This window comes from Pipistrellus hanaki, assembly GCF_964339955.1.
Source record: "Pipistrellus hanaki genome assembly, chromosome: 1".
NCBI lineage: Eukaryota > Metazoa > Chordata > Mammalia > Chiroptera > Vespertilionidae > Pipistrellus > Pipistrellus hanaki.
Genome location: NC_140503.1, coordinates 208,145,796 through 208,169,688, shown reverse-complemented (window position 1 = coordinate 208,169,688; position 23,893 = coordinate 208,145,796). Strand labels below are relative to the sequence as shown.

The following is a 23,893-nucleotide window of genomic DNA, read 5'->3' as shown; positions in this document are numbered from 1 at the left end:
CCCTGCTGGGTTTGGTGGGGAGAAGGACAGGGAGGGGCAGGGACTCCCAATTGTATTGTACATCCCATTTCTGGAGTGACCCCGGGCTGTCCCAACACTGTCTCACCAGTGAGTAGAGAGGTGAGCATGGGGAGAAATCACGGAGCTCTGCCTGGAGGAGGCCACCTACTCCCAGCTGGCTCTGATATTTCTTTGCCTTGTAGAGAGCTTTCTTTGGGAGTAGGTGGCCTCCTCCAGGCAGAGCTCCGTGATTTCTTTGCCTTGTAGAGAGCTTTCTTTACCTTGCAGAGTGCTGACCCTCCCCGAGGCCCCCAATCCCACCCAGCATCTTCCCACAGACCCGATTCTGCCCTGGGGCGGCCTTCAGAACGCGTCCTACCCGCCTTCTCTACCAAAGAAGGGGCGCCTGAACCCCCTCCCCGCCCCCGCCCCCGTTCTTCCGGTGTCCCCTACGCTGCCCACCTGCCCCCCTTCTCATGTCCTTCAACTGGTCACCTCTCCCATCACGGCAGCACCTGGCACTCAAGGTGCCCCCTCCCTCCGCCGGCACCTCCCTCCTCCCGCCTCCCTCCCTCCCCGCTGCGGAACCGGTACCCAAGGTGCCCGCCCGCGGGGCCGCAGCGCCCAGGTGCCGCTCCACCTGGGGGCGCGGGGCCGGGGAGGGCCGGGGCAGCGGGCGGGCGGCGGCGGCGGAGGGAGGGGCCTGCGGCGGCGGCCCCCGCCCGCGCACCGGCTCGGCCCGGCACCGGAGCGCAGCGCCGTGCGCGCCCCTCCCTCCGCCGCCGCCGCAGCCCGGCGCCCGCACCCAGCCCCGCCGCCGCCGGGCGCACGGACGCAGCGCGCCGCCCGCACCACCCGCCCGCCCGCCCGCCGGAGGGATGCGCGCCCCGGCCCCGGCCCGCCCCCGCCGCGCGCGCGTCTGACCGCGGCGCCCGCTCCGCTCCCGCGCCCCTCCCGCCGCGATGCCCGCGCCCCGCGGCCCCGGCCCGCGCCCCTGCTAGGCGGCGGCATGGCCCGCGGCGCGGCCTCTGCGGACTGTGTGGCGCGGCGGGGCATGCCCAGGGCGCCGGGCGCGGCCTTCAATGGGCGAGGACGCGGACGCGCGGAAGATTAACCACGGCTTCCTGCGGGACCACGGCTACGTGACCGAAGGTAACTAGCGTGTCCGCGCCTCCGGCCGCGGCGTGGCGATGCCGTCGCACCGAGTGCCCTCCGAAGGTGTGCACCGCCTGTGTGTCTGTCCCCCCGCCCGCCCCATCCGCCCCCCGCCCCCCGCCCCACCGCCCCCCGCCCGGGCCCGGGGAGGGGAGGGAGCCCCGGCGCGGCTCGCGCCTCCTCCGCGCCCGCCGGCGGCACCCCGAGGTGGCCCGGGCCCCGCTTTCAAACCGGCCGCCCTGCGGCGAAGCGGGTGCAGAAGCCCCGGGAGAGGGGCTACTTAGAACCCGGGTTCGCCCTGTGGGCCCTGCCCAAAGCCCGCGGAATTTTCCAGCTGTCCGTCCGCCCGGAGGCGGAGAGGGATGGGGCGGGGTGGGGGTGGGGGAGGCATCGCCTGATTCCGGGGAGGCTGCGCCCGGCCCCTCCCTGTGCCTCCAGGGCAGGCCCAGGGGTGGGAGAGGGGCCGGCGTGGGGCTGGGCTTTTATTCCCGGTGAGTTTTACTGAGAGGAAGCAGCTGACCCCAAACTGTCAGATTAAAAAAAAAAGTGGGACATGGCACCCCAAAAGGGCCCTCCCTGCCTCTGTCACCCCCAAATGGGCCCTGGGAGCCGAGCCCAGCCCCGCCCGGAGGCCGCAGGGTGCGGAGGGCCCTGCCTTCTCCTCAGGCCAGTGACTGCCAAGGTCCCCGGAGCACCTCCCCGCGCCCTGGGTGCGGGCCGGGGATGGCGGGGCCGGGGGAGGGCAGCCTCCGGGCCGGAGCCCGGGAGGGCAGCTCCCGCAGTGGGCGCCGGGGCTCGCAGGGTTAGGGTCGCTGCACCTTCCCGGCTGCAGGAGGGTGGGTCTCAGTGAGGGGCCCGGTGGGTCCCAGGGGGAGGGCGCGGGGCCTGGCCCGGGGGCGGGTGCGTGGGCGCCTGGGCGGGAGCCTGTGCGGCTCCGCAGCGGTGACCGCCTCCCGGTGGTGTCCTTGCTGCCGGCTCCGCCGGAAATGAAGCCAAGCCGGTAGCCCGAGCCCCGCGGAGGACGGGGGAGCGCTGGGCCCGGGCAGTGCGGGCTCCGGGGCGTCCTGACCCGGGGGGCAGAGGCTGGGCGTGTAACCGGCTGTGGGTGCTGTGGGCGCTGTGGGGGGGCGCTCCCCGGAAGAGAACCGTTGAGTCATGCTCTGCTGCCGGGTGTGTGGGGAGAGGGAGCCGGTGCCCTTCAGGCTGGGTGGCCTGTGCCGCTGGCCTTGGGAGGTCCAGGAAGGACCTATGTGTGTCCTGTGTTCTCTCTGCTCCCGGCTGTGGGGTGCCCGCGGGAGAGGCCTCTGGGCTGCTGGCAGGTGCCGGAGTCAGGCTCTGGCCCAGAGAGAGGGATCTTGGCAGGTCTCCCGTCTGGCTTCCTGGAGGGAGCCCAGTGTCCCGTCTCCACACAGAGGGCGGGCAGCACAGGGCTGAGAGGCTGAAAGGGAGGAGGCTCCCCGCCCCCCACCGCAGGGGACATTCGCAGACCCCGAGGCTCATCCATTCTGCCCTTCTCCTTATACTCACCCCCTCCCAGGGAGGGCAAGGGGCAGGCGCAGCGAGAGGAGACCTGAGGGTTTGTCGTTCCTTTCATTTATTCAGCAAATTGTTACTGTGCCAGTCACTTTTTTTTTTAAAAAAATATATATTTTATCGATTTTTTAGAGAGGAGGAGAGAGGGATAGAGAGCTAGAAACGTCGATGAGAGAGAAACATCGACCAGCTGCCTCTTGCACACCCTCTACCAGGGATGTGCCCGGAATCGAACCAGGGACCTTTCAGTCCTCAGACCTATGCTCTACCGCTGAGCCAAACCGGTTTCGGCTGTGCCGGTCACTTTTTTAGCCCAGGGAACTGGACAGAGATCTGCCCTTGGGTAGGGAGCCCATGTTCTAGAAGGGAGTCCTGTGATGTTGAAGACACCCCCGCCTCAGTACCCCCGCCTCAGTTTTCCCACCTCAGTTTCCCCATCTTTAAAACAGGAGTGGCTAGTGTCACCCTGCCTGCAGGTCCTTGGGTGTCTGCGAGGGTCAGGAGGGACGGTGGAGGAAGGAGCCACCTGGGATGATAGATGGATGACTAGCAGTGGGGGTACGCTGAGCTCTCATGGTGCTCTGGGGCCTCACACACAGCCACATGCTCCTTATCCCCATTTTACAGATGAAGAGACCGAGGCTTGGCCTTTGTCTGCACACCAGACTGAGCGCCCGTTGTTTGTAGGGGGTAGGACTGAGCGCCCGTTGTTTGTAGGGGTAGGGCTCAGGTGCAGGGATGCAGAGGGAAGATCAGAAGCTCCTGCCTCAGGGAGGGCAGGGCCCAGGGGAGGAAGCAGTAGCAAAACGATCAGAAATAGAAGGATGGGGATCCCGGCCTCCCTGCGTGAAAGCCGACGCTCACACTTGCACCCCGCTTGCGTTTTGTGCTCAGTGCACAGGGTCGTTACTGATCTGGATGTCAGAGGGACTAGTGTTCAGATTCCGCTTCTGCTGGTTCCCGTGCTGTGCAGCCTTGGGCCAGTCACTGAACCTCTCTGCGCTCCCCTCCCTCCCTCTGCAAAGGGAGAAGTGCTCACGGCCTCGGGGGTTGCTGGGACAGTCAGCGATCATGCTGACATAGAGCACTCCACCCAGCCTTGGGTCTGCTAGGAACATTGAATAACCGCGCCATTAAAATGTGAAAGTCTTGCCCAAACCGGTGTGGCTCAGAAGATAGAGCGTCTGCCTGCGGACTGAAAGGTCCCAGGTTCGATTCCGGTCAAGGGCACGTACCTTGGTTGCGGGCACATCCCCAATAGGGGGTGTGCAAGAGGCAGCTGATCGATGATTCTCTCTCATCGATGTTTCTAACTCTCTATTCCTCTCCCTTCCTCTATGTAAAATTCAATAAAATATATTTAAAAAAAATTTAAAAATCTTGTTCCTGTAAGAACTCCGCAAGAAAATAGTGCATGCTGGGAGTTTTAAAAAAGACCTGGGTGTGCGAATGCCTGTCCCACCGGGTCCTTTTGTCCACAGATGCTCGGATCCCCTTCCTGTTCCGTCAGCAGGCGCTTTCCTTGTTTCTAGGCTTGGCATGGGCTGTGTCCTCTCGGCACACCCCCTTCCCCCTGTTCTTCTCATCCTTTGGGGCTCAAGTTAAATTCCATCTTCAGGAGGAGTCCTATTTGAGTTTCTGAGTCTCTTGTAAAGTCTTAACTATTTCAGGAAGAGCTTAGGTTTGGCTAATCATTCACACCTTAGTGTGAATTAGTCAGAGCAGTGTTTACGCTGGGTCTGGCTCTGGGCAGGCAGTGATGGACCAGCCACAGGATCTCACAGCCAGGGGAGGTGGCCCGGAAGGTGGCAGGTGGCTGGGCCTCTTTGGGAAGATGACTGGCAGGGAAGGCAGTCTGGGGCCTGCTTTCTGCTGGGCCCACAGCTGTCCCTCCCTGCAGCATCTCTGCCCTCAAACTCTGTTGTATGCACATGTCTCTTCCATGCACGGGCAGACGTGTTCCTGTGTCTCTAACCCTGTATCTTTGCCACCTTTGTGTGCGCCACGTGACTTCAGAGTCATCGGTTTCTCACTGCAGAGTTGAGGGCCGACAGGGAGCACAGAGGAGGGAAGGGACTTGCTCAGGAACCGGCCAGGTCAGGAGGGGACACAGGCCGCTCTCTGCCCAGCATGAGGCACGCCCTGCCGCCTGGTGTTGCCTTCCTGGTTTTGAATCGTGCCCTGGATAACGTCAGCTTTCTGCCCAGCCTGAGCCCCGCTGGCGAGGGGGTGCGGCCCCTGGGAAGCCCAGCCTGGGCGGGTTGGCACCCTGTGGTGGGTGTTATGGCTGATTTCCGTGCACTCAGTCCTCGCCCTCCGGGGAACAGGGCTGGTTCCCAGCAGGAGATGTGTGCGGCCAGCGTGACCCCAGGGCAGCCCCACCCCCCTCGCGCCCACTGGCTCCGGGACGGGCGAGGCAGCTGATGTGGGGGGTGGGCAGTAGAGCTCCCAGGAAGCCAGCCCCCTGGTGACAGCACGAAGCCCAGCAGCCTCGCGAGGCCGGGCAGAGAGGGTGCAGGCCTCGCCTGGGACTCCGTGGACGAACCAGGCCTGATCCGCACCCACCTCAGGACGGACCGGTGCAGGGGCGGAAGCCCAGTGCCGTTACGTGTCGCCGATGGCACCTCCCGCACAGCCTTCACGGGTGTCCAGCCCCCGAGGCCGCTGCCCGTCCCTCGCCCCCAGGATGGTGGCGTGAGCAGGAGGGTTTGAGTTGCTTTCTGTTGTGGGAACCGCCTCCCTCCCTTTTATTGGCTTCCCTCAGAGCCCCCAGCTCCGGTCTCCTGCCTGGGACTCGGGGCTGGGTGTGCGACCCGATGAGATACCTGGGGTCTGGGGTCAGGAGACCCGCGCCCGTGGGTCTGGCCCCGGTCCCTGGTCCCTGGCCCCGGGCGGGCTGCTCAGTCTCTCCGGGCCTCAGTTTCTTCTCTGGTTGTTGCTTTGATCACTCGAAGGGAGGGATGTGCAATCGCGTAATGCTGCAGTCTCTCCTCCATGGACCTCCACTCCCCCAAGGCTTTAAACAGCCTGGGGCCGGGACTCGCCCAGCCCAGCCCGGCACAGCCAGCCTTTAGTCACTATCCCTCGCTCACAATGGTGTCTGTTCTTCAGGGTCAGCCTAGGGAGTGTGGGGGGAGCCAGCTAAGGGGTGTGGGGGAGCCAGCCCAGGGGTGTGGGGGAGCCAGCCCAGGGGTGTGGGGGAGCCAGCCTAGGGAGTGTTGGGGAGCCACCTCTGAATTTGGAAAAGCAGGTGAGGGCTGCTCAGATCTTGCTCCATTGCCTCCGTTTAGGATGCCCGTTGCATAAGCCTCCCTGGATCACACGCTCACGTGGTCTCCGTTTGGAGGGGCCGGGGGCGGGACGGAGGCGCCTACAGGACACTTCTGGGTGTCCTAGAGCACAGGCCTCCCCGAGCCTCAGTTTCCCTGCCCAGCTCCCCGCCCCGGGCTGTCACCGGCCCTGAGGGGCGGGGCTGTGGACTCCAAAGGCCCACCCTGTGATGGGGGTGTCGTCCTCCCCACACTGTGAGCCGTGAGCCACACACTCATCCTAACCGAGTCACAGAGCAGGGTTTTCTCAGTTTCTTTCTGCAAGATGGAGATGGACTTCTGATCCACGTTCCCACCCCATCGCCTGGTTCTGTACTGGCTCCAGCTTCCGGCGTTTACCCCAAGGGCCCGCAGGGCCACGGCTGTGTCTGTGCGAGGGGCATGGGGTCTGAGGGCGGCTGAGAAGGCTGGGGCTCCGGGGGGCGTCGCAGGGGAGCAGCGCCCACGGCTTGGGCCCGCCCGCCGCTCTGCCCGTGGCTGATGGTCCTCCAGGCTTTCTAAACGCCCGGGTCCGTTTGCAAGAAGAGCCGCCATCTCTCCTCCAGACCGTTTTGAAAGCTGCTTTCCAGTTAAGCGTGAGGTGGTAAGAACTGCCCAGCTGGCTTGGCGCCGTGCAGCTGTCAGGTGTGGGACCTGGCTGGTTCAGACCTGCCATGGCCACCCTGAAGTCCTTAATAATTTCATCCGTGAACCCCTGCTTTGTACGTGACATTGGGGGGCGATGGCGTGTGTGAGAGCAGAGGCCGCAGGTGCGTGTGTCCGGGCGGCTCCCTCGCGTGGCCCCTGCCCTCGGGTGTGGCCGCGCTCCCCAGCGTGGCGGCGGGCTCAGCACTGTGACTGCGGGCGCAGAGGCGGCGACAGCCCAGAGGCCGTGCTTCCTGGGGAGCGGAGCGCCATGCGGCCGCAGGAAGGAGGCAGTGTCATTCTGGCAGGCGCCGGGGACCAGGGAGCCCCCTCCGGTGCTTATTGCTCGGTTACTTCCGTGAGAAGGGGAAGCAGGGCCCGGGGCTCCGCCTCCCTTCCCCTCCCCCGCCGGCAGGGAGGGGCGTGTGGAAGGTGTGAGCACCAGCAGGTGGCATAAAGCCCGGCCGGCGTGGCTCCGTGGTTGAGCTGTGACCCAGGAACCAAGAGGTCACGCTTCCATTCCTGGTCAGGGCACGTGTCCCGGTTGCCGGCTCAATCCCCTGTGGGGGGTGTTCAGGAGGCAGCCGATCGATGATGCTCCTCTCTCATCACGGATGTTTCTCTCTCTCTATCCCTCTCCTTTCCTCTCTGAAATCCATAAAAATAATAATAAAAAAGAATCCTGGCTGGTTGCCCAGTGGTTAGAGCGTTGGCCCAGGGACTGAAGGGTTGTGGGTTCAATTCCTGGTCAAGGGCACGTACCTCCGCTGCAGGTTCTCCAGCCCTGGTAGCAGTGTGTGCAGGAGGCAACCGATGGATGTGTCTCTCTCAGATCAATCTCCCTCTCTCCCTCCCCCCCACCCCCCTTCTCCTCCTCCTTCCCTTCCACTGGTGAGGATTGAAAAAAAAGTGGAATAAAAACAGACTTGGTTTGGGGCAGTGTTTCCCTGCTCTGGGGAGAACAAAGCTCACGGGTGGGGAGCCCCCGGCTGCAGATGGCGTATCTCGGCGATTCTGCGTCCCAGTGCCACGCGCTTAGATTAAGGTGACCAGACATCCCGCTTTTGGCGGGACAGTCCCGATTTTTAAGAATCTTTCCAAAAATCGGGACTTTTTTAAAACGCCACGGGACATGGGACAAATTGTTAAAAATTGGGACTGTCCCGCCCAAAATGGGACGTCTGGTCACCTTAGCTTAGATGTGCATTGGAGACTTGAATTGCACCACAGAATGAGGAGTGATAAAACTCAGGCCGATAATGTGAACCCTTAACTTTATTTCCCTTGGCATTAAACAGCAAACAAACGAGCCATGACAAGTCACGGAGAAAGGGAAGGGCTTCGTGTCTGAACGCCTCCCGCTGCTGCGTGTTCATTTCCCCTCCTCCCCAAAATTTGAATTAACTTTATTTTCCTTACAGTCAACAACTTCTCTGCATTGAGTTTTAAAGCAACCAAGTAAATTAAGATCCCCCAAATGACAAAGTACCAGAAACCCAGAGGTGTGTTCATTTTGTACTGGGCCCCACAAATTGGGTAGTTGGCCCTACCACGATGTATGGGGAAGGCGGGACTTCCTGGGAAGGTGGACTCCTTGGCCTGCCTCCCACCCCCTTGGCTTTTGTGATTGGTGGAACTGTGAGAGTCTGTCACCCATTGGGCACTCAGTGCTTTTGTTTTAAACTTTAAAATGTGTCTTTATTGATCTCAGAGAGGAAGGGAGAGGGAAAGAAAGAAACGTTAATGATGAGAGAGAATCACTGATCGGCTGCCTCCTGTACGCTCTCCACTGGGGATGGAGCCCACAACCTGGGCATGTGCCCTGACTGGGAATCGAACCATGACCTTCTGGTTCACAGGTCCATGCTCAGCCACTGGGCCACACGGCTGGCCGATTGCTCTCATTTTAGATCCCAACCTTTATACCCATTTCTCCCCACAGGTCCGGGGAGGGGCAGTGGAGTAGAAGCCCCCAGCCATCCCCCCAAGTTTACTGTTAATAAAGTAGGTCTGTGTGACCCCAGGAATAGCAGGGAGGAGAGGAGAGGAGAACTGTAACTGGTACCCAGCCTGCCTCCCCTCTTCCTTTATCGGCTGCGCACCTGCCTATGAAACACGCCATGGTTCATGTAATCACTCCTGATTGCTGGGTAATTAGGCGGCTTTTTTTCTTCTTTTTTTTCTTCTTTTTTGCTTCTGTAACCCACACTGAGTGAATGAACTTTGCGTATGAAGCTCCCTGCTCATGCCCCTCCCCCGGACTCGGGAGTAGTTTTCCTGAGAGAGTCCCAGGCCTGCAGTTTTATGTGAAATCATGAACGTGCTTAATGTTCCCGTCATGGGTGACCACTTTACTCTCCAGAAAGTTCCCGTTTTACCGCCTGCCGCTCAGCATTAGGCATTCTAATTTGTTTGACCTTCGCAAATAGCATGGATGAAAAATATTTGTTTTAATTCCTTTTCTGAATACCAATGAGGTCGAACATTCTTTTCAACTTTTGTTCAACAGACGATCAGTGGTCCGCTGTCTGTGCCAAGGGGGACAGGGGATGCTGGGTGTTCAACATTGAAGATCAAGGTTGTTGCCGTCTCTCACTCACTCATTCATTCACTCATTCAATTGTTTAGTTATTCATTCATTCAACTATTTACTCATTCATTCACTCATTCACTCATTCACTCATTCATTCATTCACTCACTCATTCACTCATTCATTCATTCAACAGCTATTTCTAGAATGACCACTGCAGGTAGGCAGGGAGGATGAGGGCGGGTGAAGGAAGGAAGGACATGGCATTCCAGCACATTCCAGGCTGGAGAAGCAGCGTGTGCTAAGGGACATGTGCTAAGTGACGGTCCAGGCTCCTCTGCCTGAGCCCAGGAGGCACTCGCCAGCTGCCTGGGGAGCAGGCCCCCGGCCCCGCTGTGCCTCCCAGGCCGGGCACTGCCTCCTGGCACAGTAGGGACCGTTGTCCTCCCGAGCCCTGGGCTGAAGGGCCCATTGAGGCCGAACAGAGGCGGCTCAGAGGCCCCCGTTGCCCAAGCAGGAATGGATCTCCAACTGCAGCTCAGACCAGCTCTGGGCAGGCCTGGCCTCCTGCTCCCCGCCCTGCTGGGGCTGCCCCGGAGGCGGGCGGAATTAGATCTCTGCGGGGCCGGGGTCCCCTGGGAGGAAGCGGAGTCACAGAGGTGGTCTGGCGTCCTGCAGCCTTTGCCCGAACGGCATGGCACCCCCACCTCCCAGGGCGGCTTCCCTCAGGCCCCGCTGTCCCCTCCACCCCCCAACCATTGCGACATGTTTTTGGCAGCTCATCTCGCTGAACTGTGAACAGCCTCGAGGCGCGGGGTTCTTCCCATTCTACAGGTGAGGAAACTGAGGGTCCCAGAAGTCACGCCCTCCCCCGGCCCGGAGGAGCTGGGTGCAGGTGCTGGGGCCCCTCCGATGGCCTTCACTCCTCTCTTCCTCTTTGGGGACCCCTCCCTGCCTTAGTCCCTGGTACTCGCACATCATGGTGGCGGGGGCAGGGGGGAGGGATGGCGCCGAGGCACTTGGGTCCCCTGGGCCAGCCTTCCTCTGTGCCTGCCTGTGTGCTTATAGCACTGGCTCTGACCCGGGCCAGAAGCTGTCCCCTGGGGACGCTTACAGGTGACAGCATGCACGGTGCACCTGGCTTCGGGAAGGTCCTGGCAGAGGCTGGTCTTTTCGCTGACTCCGGGCCACGGTGCCGGGGGCCACCCACTGTCCACTGTCTGCATCCGAGGGAGAGGTTGTGGGTGATTCTGAGGCTGTGACCTGCCCTCTGACCCACTCAGTCCCAGCCCCGCCCGTGACCCCGGAGGGGCGGCCTGCCGCTGGACCACTGGGGCCAGAAGTGGCCGCCTGCGGGGTGGGGTGTGGCTGGTGGCCGGCCCGGTCCGGAGGCTCCTGTGGGGTATCTGGGAGGGTGCTGGCCTGCGCTGGGCTGAGGGGGCCGAACCTGCAGGCCCCGGGGGCTGGGCATCCAGCTGGACCCCAAGGAGCCAGCGATGAGGTTGCTTCTGTGCGATGCCCCGAGTCCCAGGCCAGGGAACATGGGACGTGGAGTGGGGAGCCCTCAGGGGCAGCCCTGGGCCCCCGGCACACCCTGTGGACGGCTCCTCTCCTGCAGTGACCCGGTTTCCCAAACCCCAAACAGGGACATTTGTTCGGGCACAGGTGCGTGTCCATATGGGGCAGGGGCTGGCAGGTGGGAAATTGGGGCAGGGGCTGCAGACCTGGGGGTGGGTCGTGTCTGTATCCCTGTAAGGAGCATGTGGTGCGGTGACCGGCGGTGACGTGGGCTGGGGACCCCGCGCAGGCCCAGGCGCTCAAGGCGCCCGTGGCGTGTGGAATGGCCGTCTCCCGTGGACAGAGAGGAAATGGGGTCAGGGGCTCACAGCTCACAGTGGGTGGGCTGGGATTTGAACCCAGGCCTTCAGATGCCAAACCAGCCCCTGCTCAGGTCTGCGGGGCCTCCCCGACTGCCTGGGGGTGGGGGTTCCGTGCCTGGGACAGCTCGGCTCGCTGGCCGGCTCCTCCCTGCCTCCCTCGTCGTTGGGAGGGAGCTTGGTGCGTCCTGCGGGCCGAAAGGGCCGGATCCCCCCGCTGACCCGCTTGGCGAGCTCTGAGGGCGGCCGCGTGCTGCTCGGTTCCTCTGACCCGGATGGGCATTGGGCAGCCCTCCTCCCGGCTCCCAGGCCTTATGAGTGGGTGAATGGGCACTGGTGCAGGCGGGGAAAGCCAGTGTCTGTGGGAAAGGTGCTGGGAGCAGGGCCAGGGGACGGCCACAGGCAGCCAATCCTCAGCTCAGCTGCCATCTGCACCCCCACACCCCACCTCCTGCACCCCCCATCTCCTGCACCCCACCCCCCGATCCCCACCCCCTGCACCCCGCAGTGAGGAGAAACGGGCTCAGAGAGGCCATGCTCCCTGCCCAGTCACACGTGCAGCGGGCGGTGGAATTGGGGCTCCGCCCGGCTCTGCTGTTCCCCCGGCCCCCGTCTCCCGGAGCTGACTTCGCTGCCGCAGCAAATGCCGCCCCCGCACCATCTAGGACCGGAACTCCGGGAATCGAGAGGGGGCCCTGGAGCCGAAGCCGGTGTGGCTCAGTGGTAGAGCATCGGTCTGCGGACTGAAAGGTCCCGGGTTCGATTCCGGTCAGGGGCATGTACCTTGGTTGCAGGCACATCCCCGGTAGGGGGCGTGCAGGAAGCGGCTGGTCGATGTTTCTCTCTGATCGACGTTTCTGGCTCTCTATCTCTCTCCCTTCCTCTCTGTAAAAAATCAATAAAATATATTTAAAAAAAAAGAGAGAGGGGGCCCTAGGAAAGGGGCTGCACCTCTCCCGCCGCCCCTGCCCTCCGTCCTCTCCTGCCGCATCGGGACGGGCCGTTGCTCTGGAGGTCGGAGCCCGGCAGCAGCCGCCCGGCCTTCTCCGTGCCCGCAGCGCGGGATGGTCAGGGTCATGGCCACAGAGACATCGGAGCCGCCTGCCCCGGGGGCTCCACAAACACGGCCGCGGGAGGCGGGGGCCTTCAGGGTGTCTAGGGTCCTCGGGCAGTGCCTCCGCCTCCCGCGGGGCCGGAGCCGTGGTGGCTGCCGGCTGGGTGAGGCACTGGGCACATGAGAAACGGCACCCAAGTCCAGCGGCTCGCCCAGGCCACGGTGCTGTGGTGAGGGACCCTGGGGGGACCCTGGGCCGTGTCCCCCGGGCCGGCATGGAGCAATCTCCAAGGAGGCCGCTGATGCTGAGGGTGCGATCGCCGTTCCCTTCCCGTCTTCCACTCCCAGGCGTGGCCTTGCTGCCCCCAGGCCTTGGGCATGGCTGCTGGGGGGGAGGGGAGGGAGGCGTGGGCCAGGTGTGGTCATGGCTGCTGGGGGGAGGGAGGGAGGGGTAGGCCTGGCATGGGCATGGCTGCTGGGGGGGGCAAAGAGGGGGGCCAGGTGTGGGCATGGCTGCTGGAGGGGGGGGAGGGAGGGAGGCGTGGGCCAGGCGTGGGCATGGCTGCTGGGGGGGGGATGGAGGGAGGGGGGTCAGACGCGGGCATGGCTGTTGGAGTGGGGGGGGGTGGAGGGAGGCGTGGGCCAGGCGTGGGCATGGCTGCTTGGGATGAGGCATGGCTGCTGGGGGGGAGGGAGGGGGAGGCCCGGTGTGGGCATGGCTGCTGGGGGGGGGGGGAGGGGGAGGCCCGGTGTGGGCATGGCTGCTGGGGGGAGGGAGGGGGGGAGGGAGGGAGGGGTAGGCCGGTGTGGGCATGGCTGCTGGGGGGAAGAGAGGGAGGGGTAGGCCGGTGTGGGCATGGCTGCTGGGGGGGGAGGGAGGGAGGGGAGGCCCGGTGTGGGCATGGCTGCTGGGGGGGGAGGGAGGGAGGGGAGGCCCGGTGTGGGCATGGCTGCTGGGGGGGGGGGAGGGGGGCCAGGCGTGGGCCCGCATTCCCGCAGTCCGGTGCTGGAGCGCTGCCTCCCGTCCGCTTGCCCAGCCCCGCCCCCGCAGGAGAATAGCAGCCTGGCGCCGGGGTTATTTCAAGGGGATCCCCATGGAAACGGGGAGTGGGCGGCCGCTCCCGCTCCGTCTGCACCGGAGCTGCCAGGCTGTGGGCTTTGCTGGCACCTTCTCGGCACCGCGTGGGCTCAGACCGGGAGTTTCCACCCAGAGAGCCGTGCCCCCTCCCCTCTCCTCGGCAGTGACCCCCTGTGGGCACTGCCCTCTGCACGCCCCCGAGACCCAGGCTGCTCCCCCGACCTCCCGGCTGGGCCTGCCGGAGCTCTGCCCCCGCAGCCTCGGGGCGGCCAGCAGCGGCCAGCTTCCGTGGCCGGGCCTCGGGGCTTTGCGTGGGGGAACCAGGCGTGGCGCCTCTGCTTTCCTGTGTGGTCTCATCCATTTATCCACCCCTCCTTCAGCTGGAAGATTTCAAAAAATGTGTTTTTTAATTGATTCAGAGAAGAAGGGAGAGGGGGAGAGAGAGAGAGGAACATCTTTGATGAGAGAGAACCTTGATTGGCTGCCTCCTGCACATCCCCTACTGGGGATGGAGCCTGCAGCCCAAGCCTGTGTCCTGACCGGGAATCTAACCCTGACCCCCTGGTCCATAGATCAACACCAAACCACTGAGCCACACTGGCCGGGCCTCCGACAGGTTTTATTTCTCACAAGCAGGACCCTTGGCTCGATGAGAGATGCGGACTGTAGGAGCTCCTGGGCCTCACTCTTCTCCCTGATCCATGGGAACCTGGGTGCCTGCCTCGGTGGCTGGGGAGGGCGGGGAGGGCAGGCTGGGGTCGTGCATGCTGTGCAGGTATCAGCCAGTCTCCATGGCCGCCGATCCACATGTGCACGAGACTGGCACGTCACGTCAGACCCGGGCAGCCGGGGCCAGGACCGGGAATGTTCGAGCTGCTGCAGAGATGGCAGGGGTCACCGTGCGAGGGCGAGGGGCGGGCGTCTGATGCCGCCGGCCGTGGCCGTGACAGTGCCGCCGCCTCCGGTCTGGGCAGGATCGTCCTGACGCGTCACAGAAACAAGTGCGGAGCGCCCGCCCTCCGTCCTGCTCCATGCCACTCGGGACGTGGAGACGTTTGTGTGTGCGCCATGACTCCTCCCACAGGCCGTCCTGTGTGCACAGAAAGGAGGCCCTGAGTCCGCCCCGGCCGCCTCTGAAATGCAGAGCCCTGGGCGGGGCAGCGGGGCGGGACGGGCGGGGAAGGCGGGGTCGCTGAGAGAGGGAACTGCTGTGTGAGGACCGAGGTGGCACCGCGCGCTGGGCATGTCCAGTCGTCCTGGCTGATGAGGTGACCGTTACGCCTCCGTCTTCTCATCTGTGAGCTGGGGGTGACAGCGAGGCTCGGGTGACGCTGGGAGACCCGTAGGAAGTGGGTGGGAGAGAGGCTGCAGTGTGGCTGGCGGCCCTCCTCTGGCCCCCAGGCTCACCCTTCCGCGGCCGGAGTCAGGGCCTGGGCCTCGCTGAGCAGCCGCTGGTCCCGGGCTGCCTCCGGTCTGTGTGCCCTCGGTCGGCACCCGCGCTGCCATCGCCGACCACCGTTCGGTCTGGCTGCAGTTTCCGGATCTCCAGCTCTTTCCTAGTCAGGTGCTGGCGCCGGCGTGGTCCAGGCCCGACACAGGCAAGGGCTGTGGCATTTAGCTCGTCCCCGGGCTGGTCCCCGGGCGGTGCTGGTGCTGCTGCTGGCCAGCCCGGCGCCGGCCTTGTCGCGCTGCCTGCACGCTGCGTGGGCTGAACCCGGGCGGGCTGTGCCCAGAGCCATCTGCTCGCAGCCCTGGGACCAGATGGTCTGCAGGCTCCTGGGGGCGGGCGGGGGTCCATTTGCCGAGCACCCAGCACCTTCCAGAGCCGCTCACGGCCCTGTAGGCTGGGCGTGCTCTCTGACCATGCAGACCAGGAGTGGTCCAGTCGCCCAAGGAAGTCATACAGCCAGAAAGTGGCGGGGGGCGCGGTGCGGGGCGGGGGAGGGGGAGGAGACACGGGGACTCGAACCCAGGGCTCCCTGATCTCTTAGCTCTCGTTCTGGCCACCAGGCTCTGAGGTTCCGGTCGTCTTCCAGCTGAGCGCTGGGGGAACCTACAGGAAGCAGCCATGGGGGGTGGGGGTGGGGTGGGGGGTGACACGCATGCGGGAGTAAGCCGACAGCCAGGGTGCAAGGGTTGTTAGAAAGCTTTTTGGCTACAAAAGGCTCTTCGATAAATCCAGCCAAACTGCTTTGTTGTTAAACCTCCCCGAGGGTATTTTCCACTGATTTTTAGAGAAAGTGGAGGAGGGGGTGTGAAAGAGAGAGAAAGGAGAGAGGGAGAAAAATCCACGAGAGAGAGAGAGAGAGAGAGAGAGAGAGAGAGAGAGAGAGAGAGGCGAGTTGCCTCCTGCACATGCCCTGGTGGAGCCGGGAAGTGAACCCACAACCAGCCCTGGGCCCTTGACCAGAATCAAATCTGCTGGAAGTTACAAACTCGGGGTGTCTTTAGGGCTCTGTTCTCCCAGAGGCCTCCTGTGTAACACAGGGCTCCCCATAACGTGTGGAAATGGGGGGTGAACGGCGGTAACAGGCAGGGAGGCTGTTAGCTCAGTCATTCAGGACATGGCCTCAGAGCCCCATGGACTCAAGGTCAAGTCCTCTGGGTGGCCCTGGGCAAGCCCTGCACATCCTCTGAGCCTGGGCCTCCTGGGCTGTGACAGGAGGAGCCCAGGGGCCTCGCTGGGCGGGTTCCGGGGACCTGGAGCTCACTGTGGGGTGTGGGTGTGTGTGTGTGTGTGTGGGGGGGGGGGAGGTAGCTCGGGGCCCACCCAGCCTCACAGCCAGCAGCTGCTCCGTGTAGACCACCTGCATTCAGATGTCTACTCCGCTAGCCAGCAGGGGAGGAACCTCTCCTGCCTCAGTTTCTTCATCTGACAAATGGGATGATGAAACCGTGTTCTCGCGCCCTGGGGAAGCTGGAGCGAGTTCATTTGAATGAAACGCTGAGCGGTGCCGGGACACAGCCCGTGCTCAGCGGGTCTCGGCGGCCCTCGCCGCGTCCCTCCCGGCCCCGGAGCCGGGCCGTTCCGCTGTGCCTGATGACCCCGAACTAAACGGAACCGAATGGTCGGCAGAGCTCCACGGCATGGACTGGCGGCCCCCGGGGCTGAGGCAGGTGGCCGGGGGCTCGGAGCGGCTCAGCGGGTTGGCCCTGAGCCGGGACCTCTGCCCACTCGCCCACCTTCCTGCCAGGAGCGGGTGGAGCTGACTGCAGCCCCAGGTCAGGGTGGGGGGTGGGGGTGGGGGTGGGGGAAGCGCAGGCCTGCTGGAGGGGGCAGATGGCCGGAGGGCAGCCAGGTGCTGGGACCCGGTGCGGGAGGCGGCGCCTTAGCCGGTCTGGCGGCCTCCTCGCCCTGGGCCCGCCCGAGCGGCTGGCGGTCTCATGGCACACATGGCACCACATGTCACAGCCTCTGAGTTAAATCAGAGCATGACAGCCAAGCCCAGCAGCCTGGGGAGCAGGACGGATCCGAGGACGAGGGGTCATCCTCACCCCGGCCTCTGCCTCCCCCGGTCTGCGTTTGGCTCCGACAGGCGGTGCGCTGGCCGTGACCCAGCATCTGGGAGCCCGGCCTGGCCTGGGAGATGCGCATGGAGGGACTGGGGCGGAGAACGGAGCCGTGTGGGGCTGAGAGCCGCAGGCACGAGGCAGTTCATTCTGATGGCGGCTTTGTGACAGGAGGGTTTGCGACCCTGAGTTACAGGCAGAGAAGCTGAGACCCAGGGCTGAGTCCTTGCCCAGAGACACCGGGGGAGCCATCCTCTCCAGTGGGTGTGGGGGCCCCTCCCCTCACTTTCCACCGCGAGGTCCCTTCCCTCCTCTGGGGGTGGCTCCGAGGGGAGCAGAGGCCAGGACTGAGGAATGGGGCTGGGCTGGGTGAGGGGCAGGGACCCAGGGTGCTGAGTGGGTGACAGGCGGCTGCCGAGTGGAGGGACTGCAGGCCATGCATTAGGCAGGACGGTGAGGTGCAGGCTGGGAGCTGGGGCTGCAGGGGCCAGGCCTGCGGGGCAGGGCAGGGGACTGACCTCTGCAGCCGGTGTGGCCGGGAAGTGTGTGGAGCCCAGCAGTGACCGAGTCGGGTGGAGAGGAGCTGGAGGTGAGGAGGTGGGAGGTGGGGCTGAGGCTGATGGTGAAGGGGTCCACTCAGACCCCCGTCCTGTTTTCACCCGTGGGAACCACACAGGGCTTCCTTTCCCAAGAGCCCGCACTGGCCACCCCTGGCGGCTGGCATGCCGTCTGCCTGTGCCTGGGGAGCTGGAAGCGCGTGGCATCCGTGTTCTCTGAGGGGCGGCCCTCACCCCGGCCCCGTGGCTGACAGGTGTGGTGCACACCCCTCGCCCCCTCACTCCTGGTCAGGACACCCTGAGGGTGACCCACACTGACCAGAGCTCCCCGCAGGACCGAGCCTGTCACCGTCCTGGGGACTCAGCTGCCTCACCCCCTCTGGGCCTCTCTAAGCTGTGCCACCTCCCACCCCTTCCAGGTTTTCCCGGGAACACTTCCGCTCAGATCCTGTGCCAGGGCTGCTTCCGGCACGGCCTCACGCAGGGCAGCGGAGGTGCCAGGAAACTCATTCAGAAGGAAGTTCAGGGGCCCGGGCGGTGTGGCTCAGTGTTTGAGCGTCAACCTGTGAACCAGGAGGTCACGTTTGGATTCCTGATCAGGGCACAGGCCCGGGTTGCGGGCTTGATCCCCAGCGTTGGGTGTGCAGGAGGCAGCCAATCGATGATTCTCTCTCATCATTAATGTCTCTCTTTCCCTCTCCCTTCCTCTCTGAAATCAATAAAAAATATGTTTGAAAGGGAAGTTCAGGAGAAATAGGATGAGACTGGAGGCCCGAGGCCACGCCAGGTGGGAGCGCCGAGCTGAGCCACAGAGGCCCGGAGGCTGGAGGTCAGCACCGCGGACAGCGCCGGGGAGCGCCCTGGCTGCTCCCTCGGGTCTCCTCAGGGACACGATGGGGGTGAGAGTTGGGCATTGGACATCCAGCCTGTTTCTTCTTCTTCTTCTTCTTCTTCTTCTTTTTTAAAATATATATTTTTTATTGATTTTTCACAGAGAGGAAGGGAGAGAGATAGAGAGCTATTATAGAAACATCAATGAGAGAGAGTCATCGATCAGCCGCCTCTTGCACACCCCCTACTGGGGATGTGCCCGCAACCAAGGTACATGCCCTTGACAGGAATCGAACCCGGGACCCTTCAGTCCCCAAGCCGACGCTCTATCCATTGAGCCAAACTGGTTTCGGACAGCCTGTTTCTTCGCTTCAGGAGCCTGTTGTTCTCCGGTCAGTGCCACGGTGCCGGGGCGTGGCCTCCCTCGGAGTCTCTGATCTGTCCTCTCGCACCCACCCTGCCAATCCATGGCCCAGGCGGACAGGACCTGACCAGGCTCTGGGCTCCCGTGTCTGCTTTTCCTGCTCATGGGATGGGGATTCTGGCTTGAGCTCGCCAGGACATGGGGCTGATGGCTCAGGCACAAAGCCCTATTGTTATTTTTATTTATTTATTTTTGTTAATCCTCACCCGAGGACATTTTCCTATTGATGATTAGGGAAAGTGGGAGAGAGGGAAACACAGAGAGAAACATAAATGTGAGAGAAACACATTGATCGGTTGCCTCCTGCACGATCCCTGACCAGGGCCCGGGCTGGGGAGGAGCCTGCAACAGAGGTTCCTGCCCTAGACCGGAATCGAACCCGGGACCCTTTGGTGAGCCAAACCGCTGAGGGCATGGAGCTTTAAAGGTAGATGCCCTTTATGGGAATTCCCAGAACGTGAGTCCGTGGAGCGCAGGCTCCCGGTCTGTCTGTCTGCCCACCCGGCATGGTCTGGTCTCCAGCTGGTTTTGACCCCTTGCGAGGCCCTGGGGACCAGAGATGGCTGGGGCCCCCGGATGCTGTGGAGGAGGCGGTTGGCTCAGAGACAACTCTAGTGTCACTTCGGCAAGTTCAAGGGGAGAAGGGGCGGAAGTGTGGGCTTGGTTAGGAAGGACGCCGAGAAGCGCACCCGGGCACGGGCCTCGGCCCGGGAGCTCCAGCCGCCAGCGGAGGCCATGGAGCTGGACTGACGGGTCAGGGTTTTGACTTAGGAAGGCCTTTCCCACCTGGAGGGGCTTGGGGGCAAGACGGGAGCCTGGAGAGGGGGCAGTGGGAGAGATTTCCCCACTGTCCTGGCGATGGGGCCGGCGTGGGGGCGGGGAGAGGAGGGCTGCCCTCTGGGCCTGGCTGGGAGAGGTTGTGGCCAGAGAGAGCATCCAGGAGCCCAGGCCACATCTTCCTAATTTAGACAAACACGAGAGGAAAGACCCCCGCTCTGCTCTCCTGGGGCAGCGGGGAGCTATTTGAACCAAGCTCAGGTTAGATGCCGAACTTCTCCTCTCAATCCTGGTCTCCCTCCGAGCCGTGGGGGCCGAGGGAGCAGCCCCGTTTGAACGTGGTGCCATAGTCAGCGCACATCACAGACCGGGGACACGCCATCGCCACGCGTGCGCACCTGCGCTCGTAATAAACCGGTGCTTTATCTCCGGGGCCTCCGACTGCAGGTCAGTCATTCTGCTAAGACCAGCGAACCGGCGCGTACGCAGGGTCAGTGAGAAGCAGTCTCTGCTCACTTGTCTCGCGTGGATGTCTCCGTGTGGCTCTGCCTCCCTCTGAGAGGGGACACCCCGTTTACCTCTGGAGAGGGGACACCCAGTTTACCTCTGGAGAGGGGACACCCCGTTTACCTCTCCGCTTACAGTCACACGCGGCCTGATTTGCTCTGTGGAAGCCGTGCTCACCGTGGAAAGGACTGTCCGTGGCCGGCAGAGCTGTTACGTGCGGCCACGTGCTGCTGGCCCGGGCTGCGGCTGGGGACTGCTAACCCAGCGGCCCTGGACGAAAAGGGATGGGGAGGGGAGGCTGTGACGCGCTCTGAGGAGCCTTCCAGAAAACCTAGGATTGGCCCAGGAGGCCGAGCGAAGAAAAACTCGCTCGCAAACTGTCTCCATCCCCTGCCCTGCAAGCATCCATAGCTCACGGAGAGGAAACTTACAGGGACAGGAGACAGCAGCCTCCCCACGCAGAGCGGAAGGCAGTGTATCTGCACGCAGGGTTGTCGTGAGGGTCAGATGAGACAAGGTATGAACAGGCAGACAGTGGAGGTGATGATGGCATTGAGGGGGAAGAAACTGAGAGAGCCTGCCACATGACACGGGTGGCTCGGACCCGCGTTCCTGGGCTCACCAAGGCGTGTTCGCAGCACGTTTCAGGAAGCGGAGGACAGATGGCGGGAGGCATAGCACCTGCTGCTGCTCCTCTTGGCCTAGATTGGGTTCTGCTTTGAAGACGGGGGCCCTGGCAACTCCTAAGTGATGGCCTCCTGGGCCGGGGCCCCGCTGGCCAGAGCTGTGAGTGTCCTGACGGTGGGGCCACGATTGTGGCATCGGCTGGGTGGTCCCCACCGAGGTTCCGAGGGTCCGGTGGGACTGGCTTTGGGCGTCTCCTCTCACCGAGACCCCAACGGCCAGTTCTCACCAGCACCCAGCGGCCGGCCGCCGCGCTCTGCACCCACCGATGCTGCAGTGAGAGCGGGACTTTGTGGCCAGGCTGCTGGTGGGCGGGGGGTGATGGGATGATGCGGGGTGTGGGGCTCAGGCACTTTGCTCCACCTCTCTGGGCCTCCATGGTGTCCTTCTGGGAACCCCAAGGATCCTGGCAGACCTTCAGGTCTGAGGGGTTCGGGGGACAGTGCGGGGGGCAGCGGGGAAGCCCCACGCCTGCGCATCGAGGACATGGTGTGGTGCCCACGCCTGCGCATCGAGGACATGGTGTGGTGCCCACACCTGCACATCGAGGACATGGTGTGGTACCCATGCACCTGCGCATCGAGGACATGGTGTGGTGCCCACGCCTGCGCATCGAGGACATGGTGTGGTGCCCACGCACCTGCGCATCGAGGACATGGTGTGGTGCCCACGCCTGCGCATCGAGGACATGGTGTGGTGCCCATGCACCTGCGCATCGAGGACATGGTGTGGTGCCCACGCCTGCGCATCGAGGACATGGTGTGGTGCCCACGCCTGCGCATCGAGGACATGGTGTGGTGCCCACGCCTGCGCATCGAGGACATGGTGTGGTGCCCACGCCTGCGCATCAAGGACATGGTGTGGTGCCCACGCCTGCGCATCGAGGACATGGTATGGTGCCCATGCACCTGCACATAGAGGACATGTGTGGCGCCACTCCCGGATCCCGGTGCTGGGCGGTGCAGCTCACCTTGGACCCGGGGAGGGCCCACGGGGCCACATCTTCAGCAGAAGTTCCCGTCCCGGGTTTGGTCTTGGCCAGTTAAGCCCAGGCAGCACCCTAAGATTATGAAACTGGCACCTTCAGATGGGGGGAGGCCCCACAGGTGGCCATGGAGCCTGACAGTGGCAAGGCCTGTGGCCTCTCTGGGTCTCGGTGTCCGCAGGGCACCTGGCCGGGAGGAGCAGGCCGCCCCAGAGAGGGTGCGCAGGCCTCCTGGGTGCTGTGGGTGCAGCCGGCCCCACCCCGCTCCCCGCTCCCCAGGGGCAGCCTGCACTCAGAGCCTTGCTTCCTGGTCATGACGGGCGTCTGCTCACCCCGGGCTGGCATCCAGGGCATCGTGCAAGCAAAGCTCCAGGAGCGGCTGAGCCGGGAGGGGGGCGGCGTAGGGGAAGGTGTGTGGGGGAAACAGGTGATGGATTCGGCTTTTCATCCCTATCGGAGCTCCTCGTTACAGATCCCGGGAGCGGGCTGAGCGGCGGGGGCTCCGCAGGGTGGGACTCGGCGTGTCGGACCCCGGGCCACTCGCCTGTGTGTAACCACGGGCCCCGCTGCAGCTCTCAGCAGCAGAGCTGGCGTGTGTTCGATCATACGTGACCGGTGTCTGCGGGCTTCCTTTTCAAGTTCCTTGTTGATGTTTGCGACATTTCTTTTTGTATTCTTAAATTCAGGTACATCGGAGTGAGGCTTTTGATGGTCATTGTTGTCTTTCTGCCAGGAATGAGGGCCTGAGGTGCGCTGTGGATTGACTATCGATTACCTAATTTGAGCCATCCATTCATTGCTCCCAGGGATAGGAAAAACAAGCTTGGAAATGAGTTACAAAGAGGCCATGTCGTGGTCAGAAATTAAGGCTGCTCCTGCTGTGGCGTGTGGTATAGAACAGACTGCAGGCCGACTCCGGCCCTCCGCCTGTTTTTGTAAATAAAGTTTTATTGGAACAGAAAAAGTACATGGGATCCCGGGACCGGAAGTCTGGTGGGCTGTGCCGATTCCCAGGGGGACCTGTGAGAGCCTGAGGCCGCTGGGCTGGTGGGGGTGCTGGTGGGGGGACTGATGGAGGGCGGCATGCTGGTGATTCACGCTCAGCGAACCAGCTTTTTCTCGCCGTTACCACCGTTGGTTTGTGCTGAGGGAAGGACACGTTGGCAGTGGGCTTGGCAAGAAGCCGGCCATTTGTCACGGCCCTGTGCCAGCCGGCATGTTGGTGCACAAGCTGGCCGTGGGGAGTGCTGCCCACCTGGCAGTGGAGTTGGGTGTGTGTGTGTGAGAGAGAGGGAGGGAGAGAGGGAGCCGTGCCCACACCCCATGACACGGTGCTCCTGAGGGGGCAGCCATAATGGACGGAAACAATGGGGACACAATAGTGTCCCCCAAATTCATGGACACCCACAACATCAGACGGTGGCCTTGTTGGCAGTAGGGCCTTTGCAGATGCAATTGCTGGACCTAGGAGGAGGCCTCGGGACTGGGTGGGCCCTGACCCAATCGGAGTCTTTATAAGAAAAAGACGGACCCGATCTTTTAAAGAAAAGAGACATAGAGGCTGAAGGTCAGTGAAGACGAGCCCACAAGCCACAGCACGGCCAGGGGGGCTGGCACCCTGGATGGTAGGAGAGGGGTACTGTGGGATCTGCCCTCAGAGCCCGCAGAGGGGGCCACCTGCTGGCACCTTGCCTGTGGACTCTGGCCCCAGAACTTGAGAAAGTGCACTCCATGGCTTGAACCCTTCTGTTTGTGGTGGGCAGGGAGAGGCAGGCGCGACCCGGCCCGGCCGCCAGCTCTCCGGGTGCAGCGGGGCCCTTGCTTCCTCTGAGAGGTGAGGTGCTGGGAGAGTGACACACATTCTGGGAACAGCAGATGCCCAGGCCTGAGACTTTGCCAGCCGCACACCGTGCCTGCTCCATAATTTCTTTTGTTGCATGTTTTTCTTCGCTCTGTTGTCATTGTCAGTTGTTTGTTTTGCGGTCCTTCAGAAAGGCACAAAACATAAAACAAAACAAAACAAAACAAAAAACCCACCACATTTTATTGATTTCAGAGAAAAAGGGAAAGAGGGAGATGGAAACATCAGTGCTGAGAGAGAATCATCGATCGGCTGCCTCCTGCACGCCCCCTGCTGGGGATCGAGCCTGCAACCCGGGCCTGTGCCCTGACTGGGAAGTGCACCCTGACCTTCTGGTTCATAGGTCAACGCTCAATCACTGAGCCATACTGGCCAAGCAGACAGAAAACATCCTTGATCGTGGGCTGGATCTGGCCTGCGGGCTGCAGTTCTGTCTGTGGAGCCCCAGCCAGTGGGTCAGGCCAGGGGGTCGTGGGTTCTGCCTGGGCCCAGCTGCGGGGGAGTGGGTTCTGCCTCGGCCCAGCTGCAGGGGAGGTGGGTCTGGAGCCCCCGGGGCTGGCTTCCTCACTCGTCCCA

The 23,893-nt window shown here is 63.1% G+C and overlaps 1 protein-coding gene across 2 annotated transcripts in view; it reads left to right on the top strand.

Annotated features, from left to right (window-relative positions):
- Positions 1–862: 862 nt before the first annotated feature.
- The window catches only part of PPP2R2C (protein phosphatase 2 regulatory subunit Bgamma), a 59,037-nt gene continuing 36,006 nt past the window's right edge, over positions 863–23,893 (top strand). Inside the window, exon 1 of one of the 2 annotated variants that reach the window (XM_084864220.1) lies at positions 863–1,152. In XM_084864220.1, coding sequence (XP_084720346.1) covers positions 1,083–1,152 — 70 coding nt within the window. In that variant the 5' untranslated portion in view covers positions 863–1,082. Of the gene's footprint in view, positions 1,219–23,893 lie in introns of both variants that reach the window. The other variant, XM_084864221.1, reaches the window with a different exon arrangement.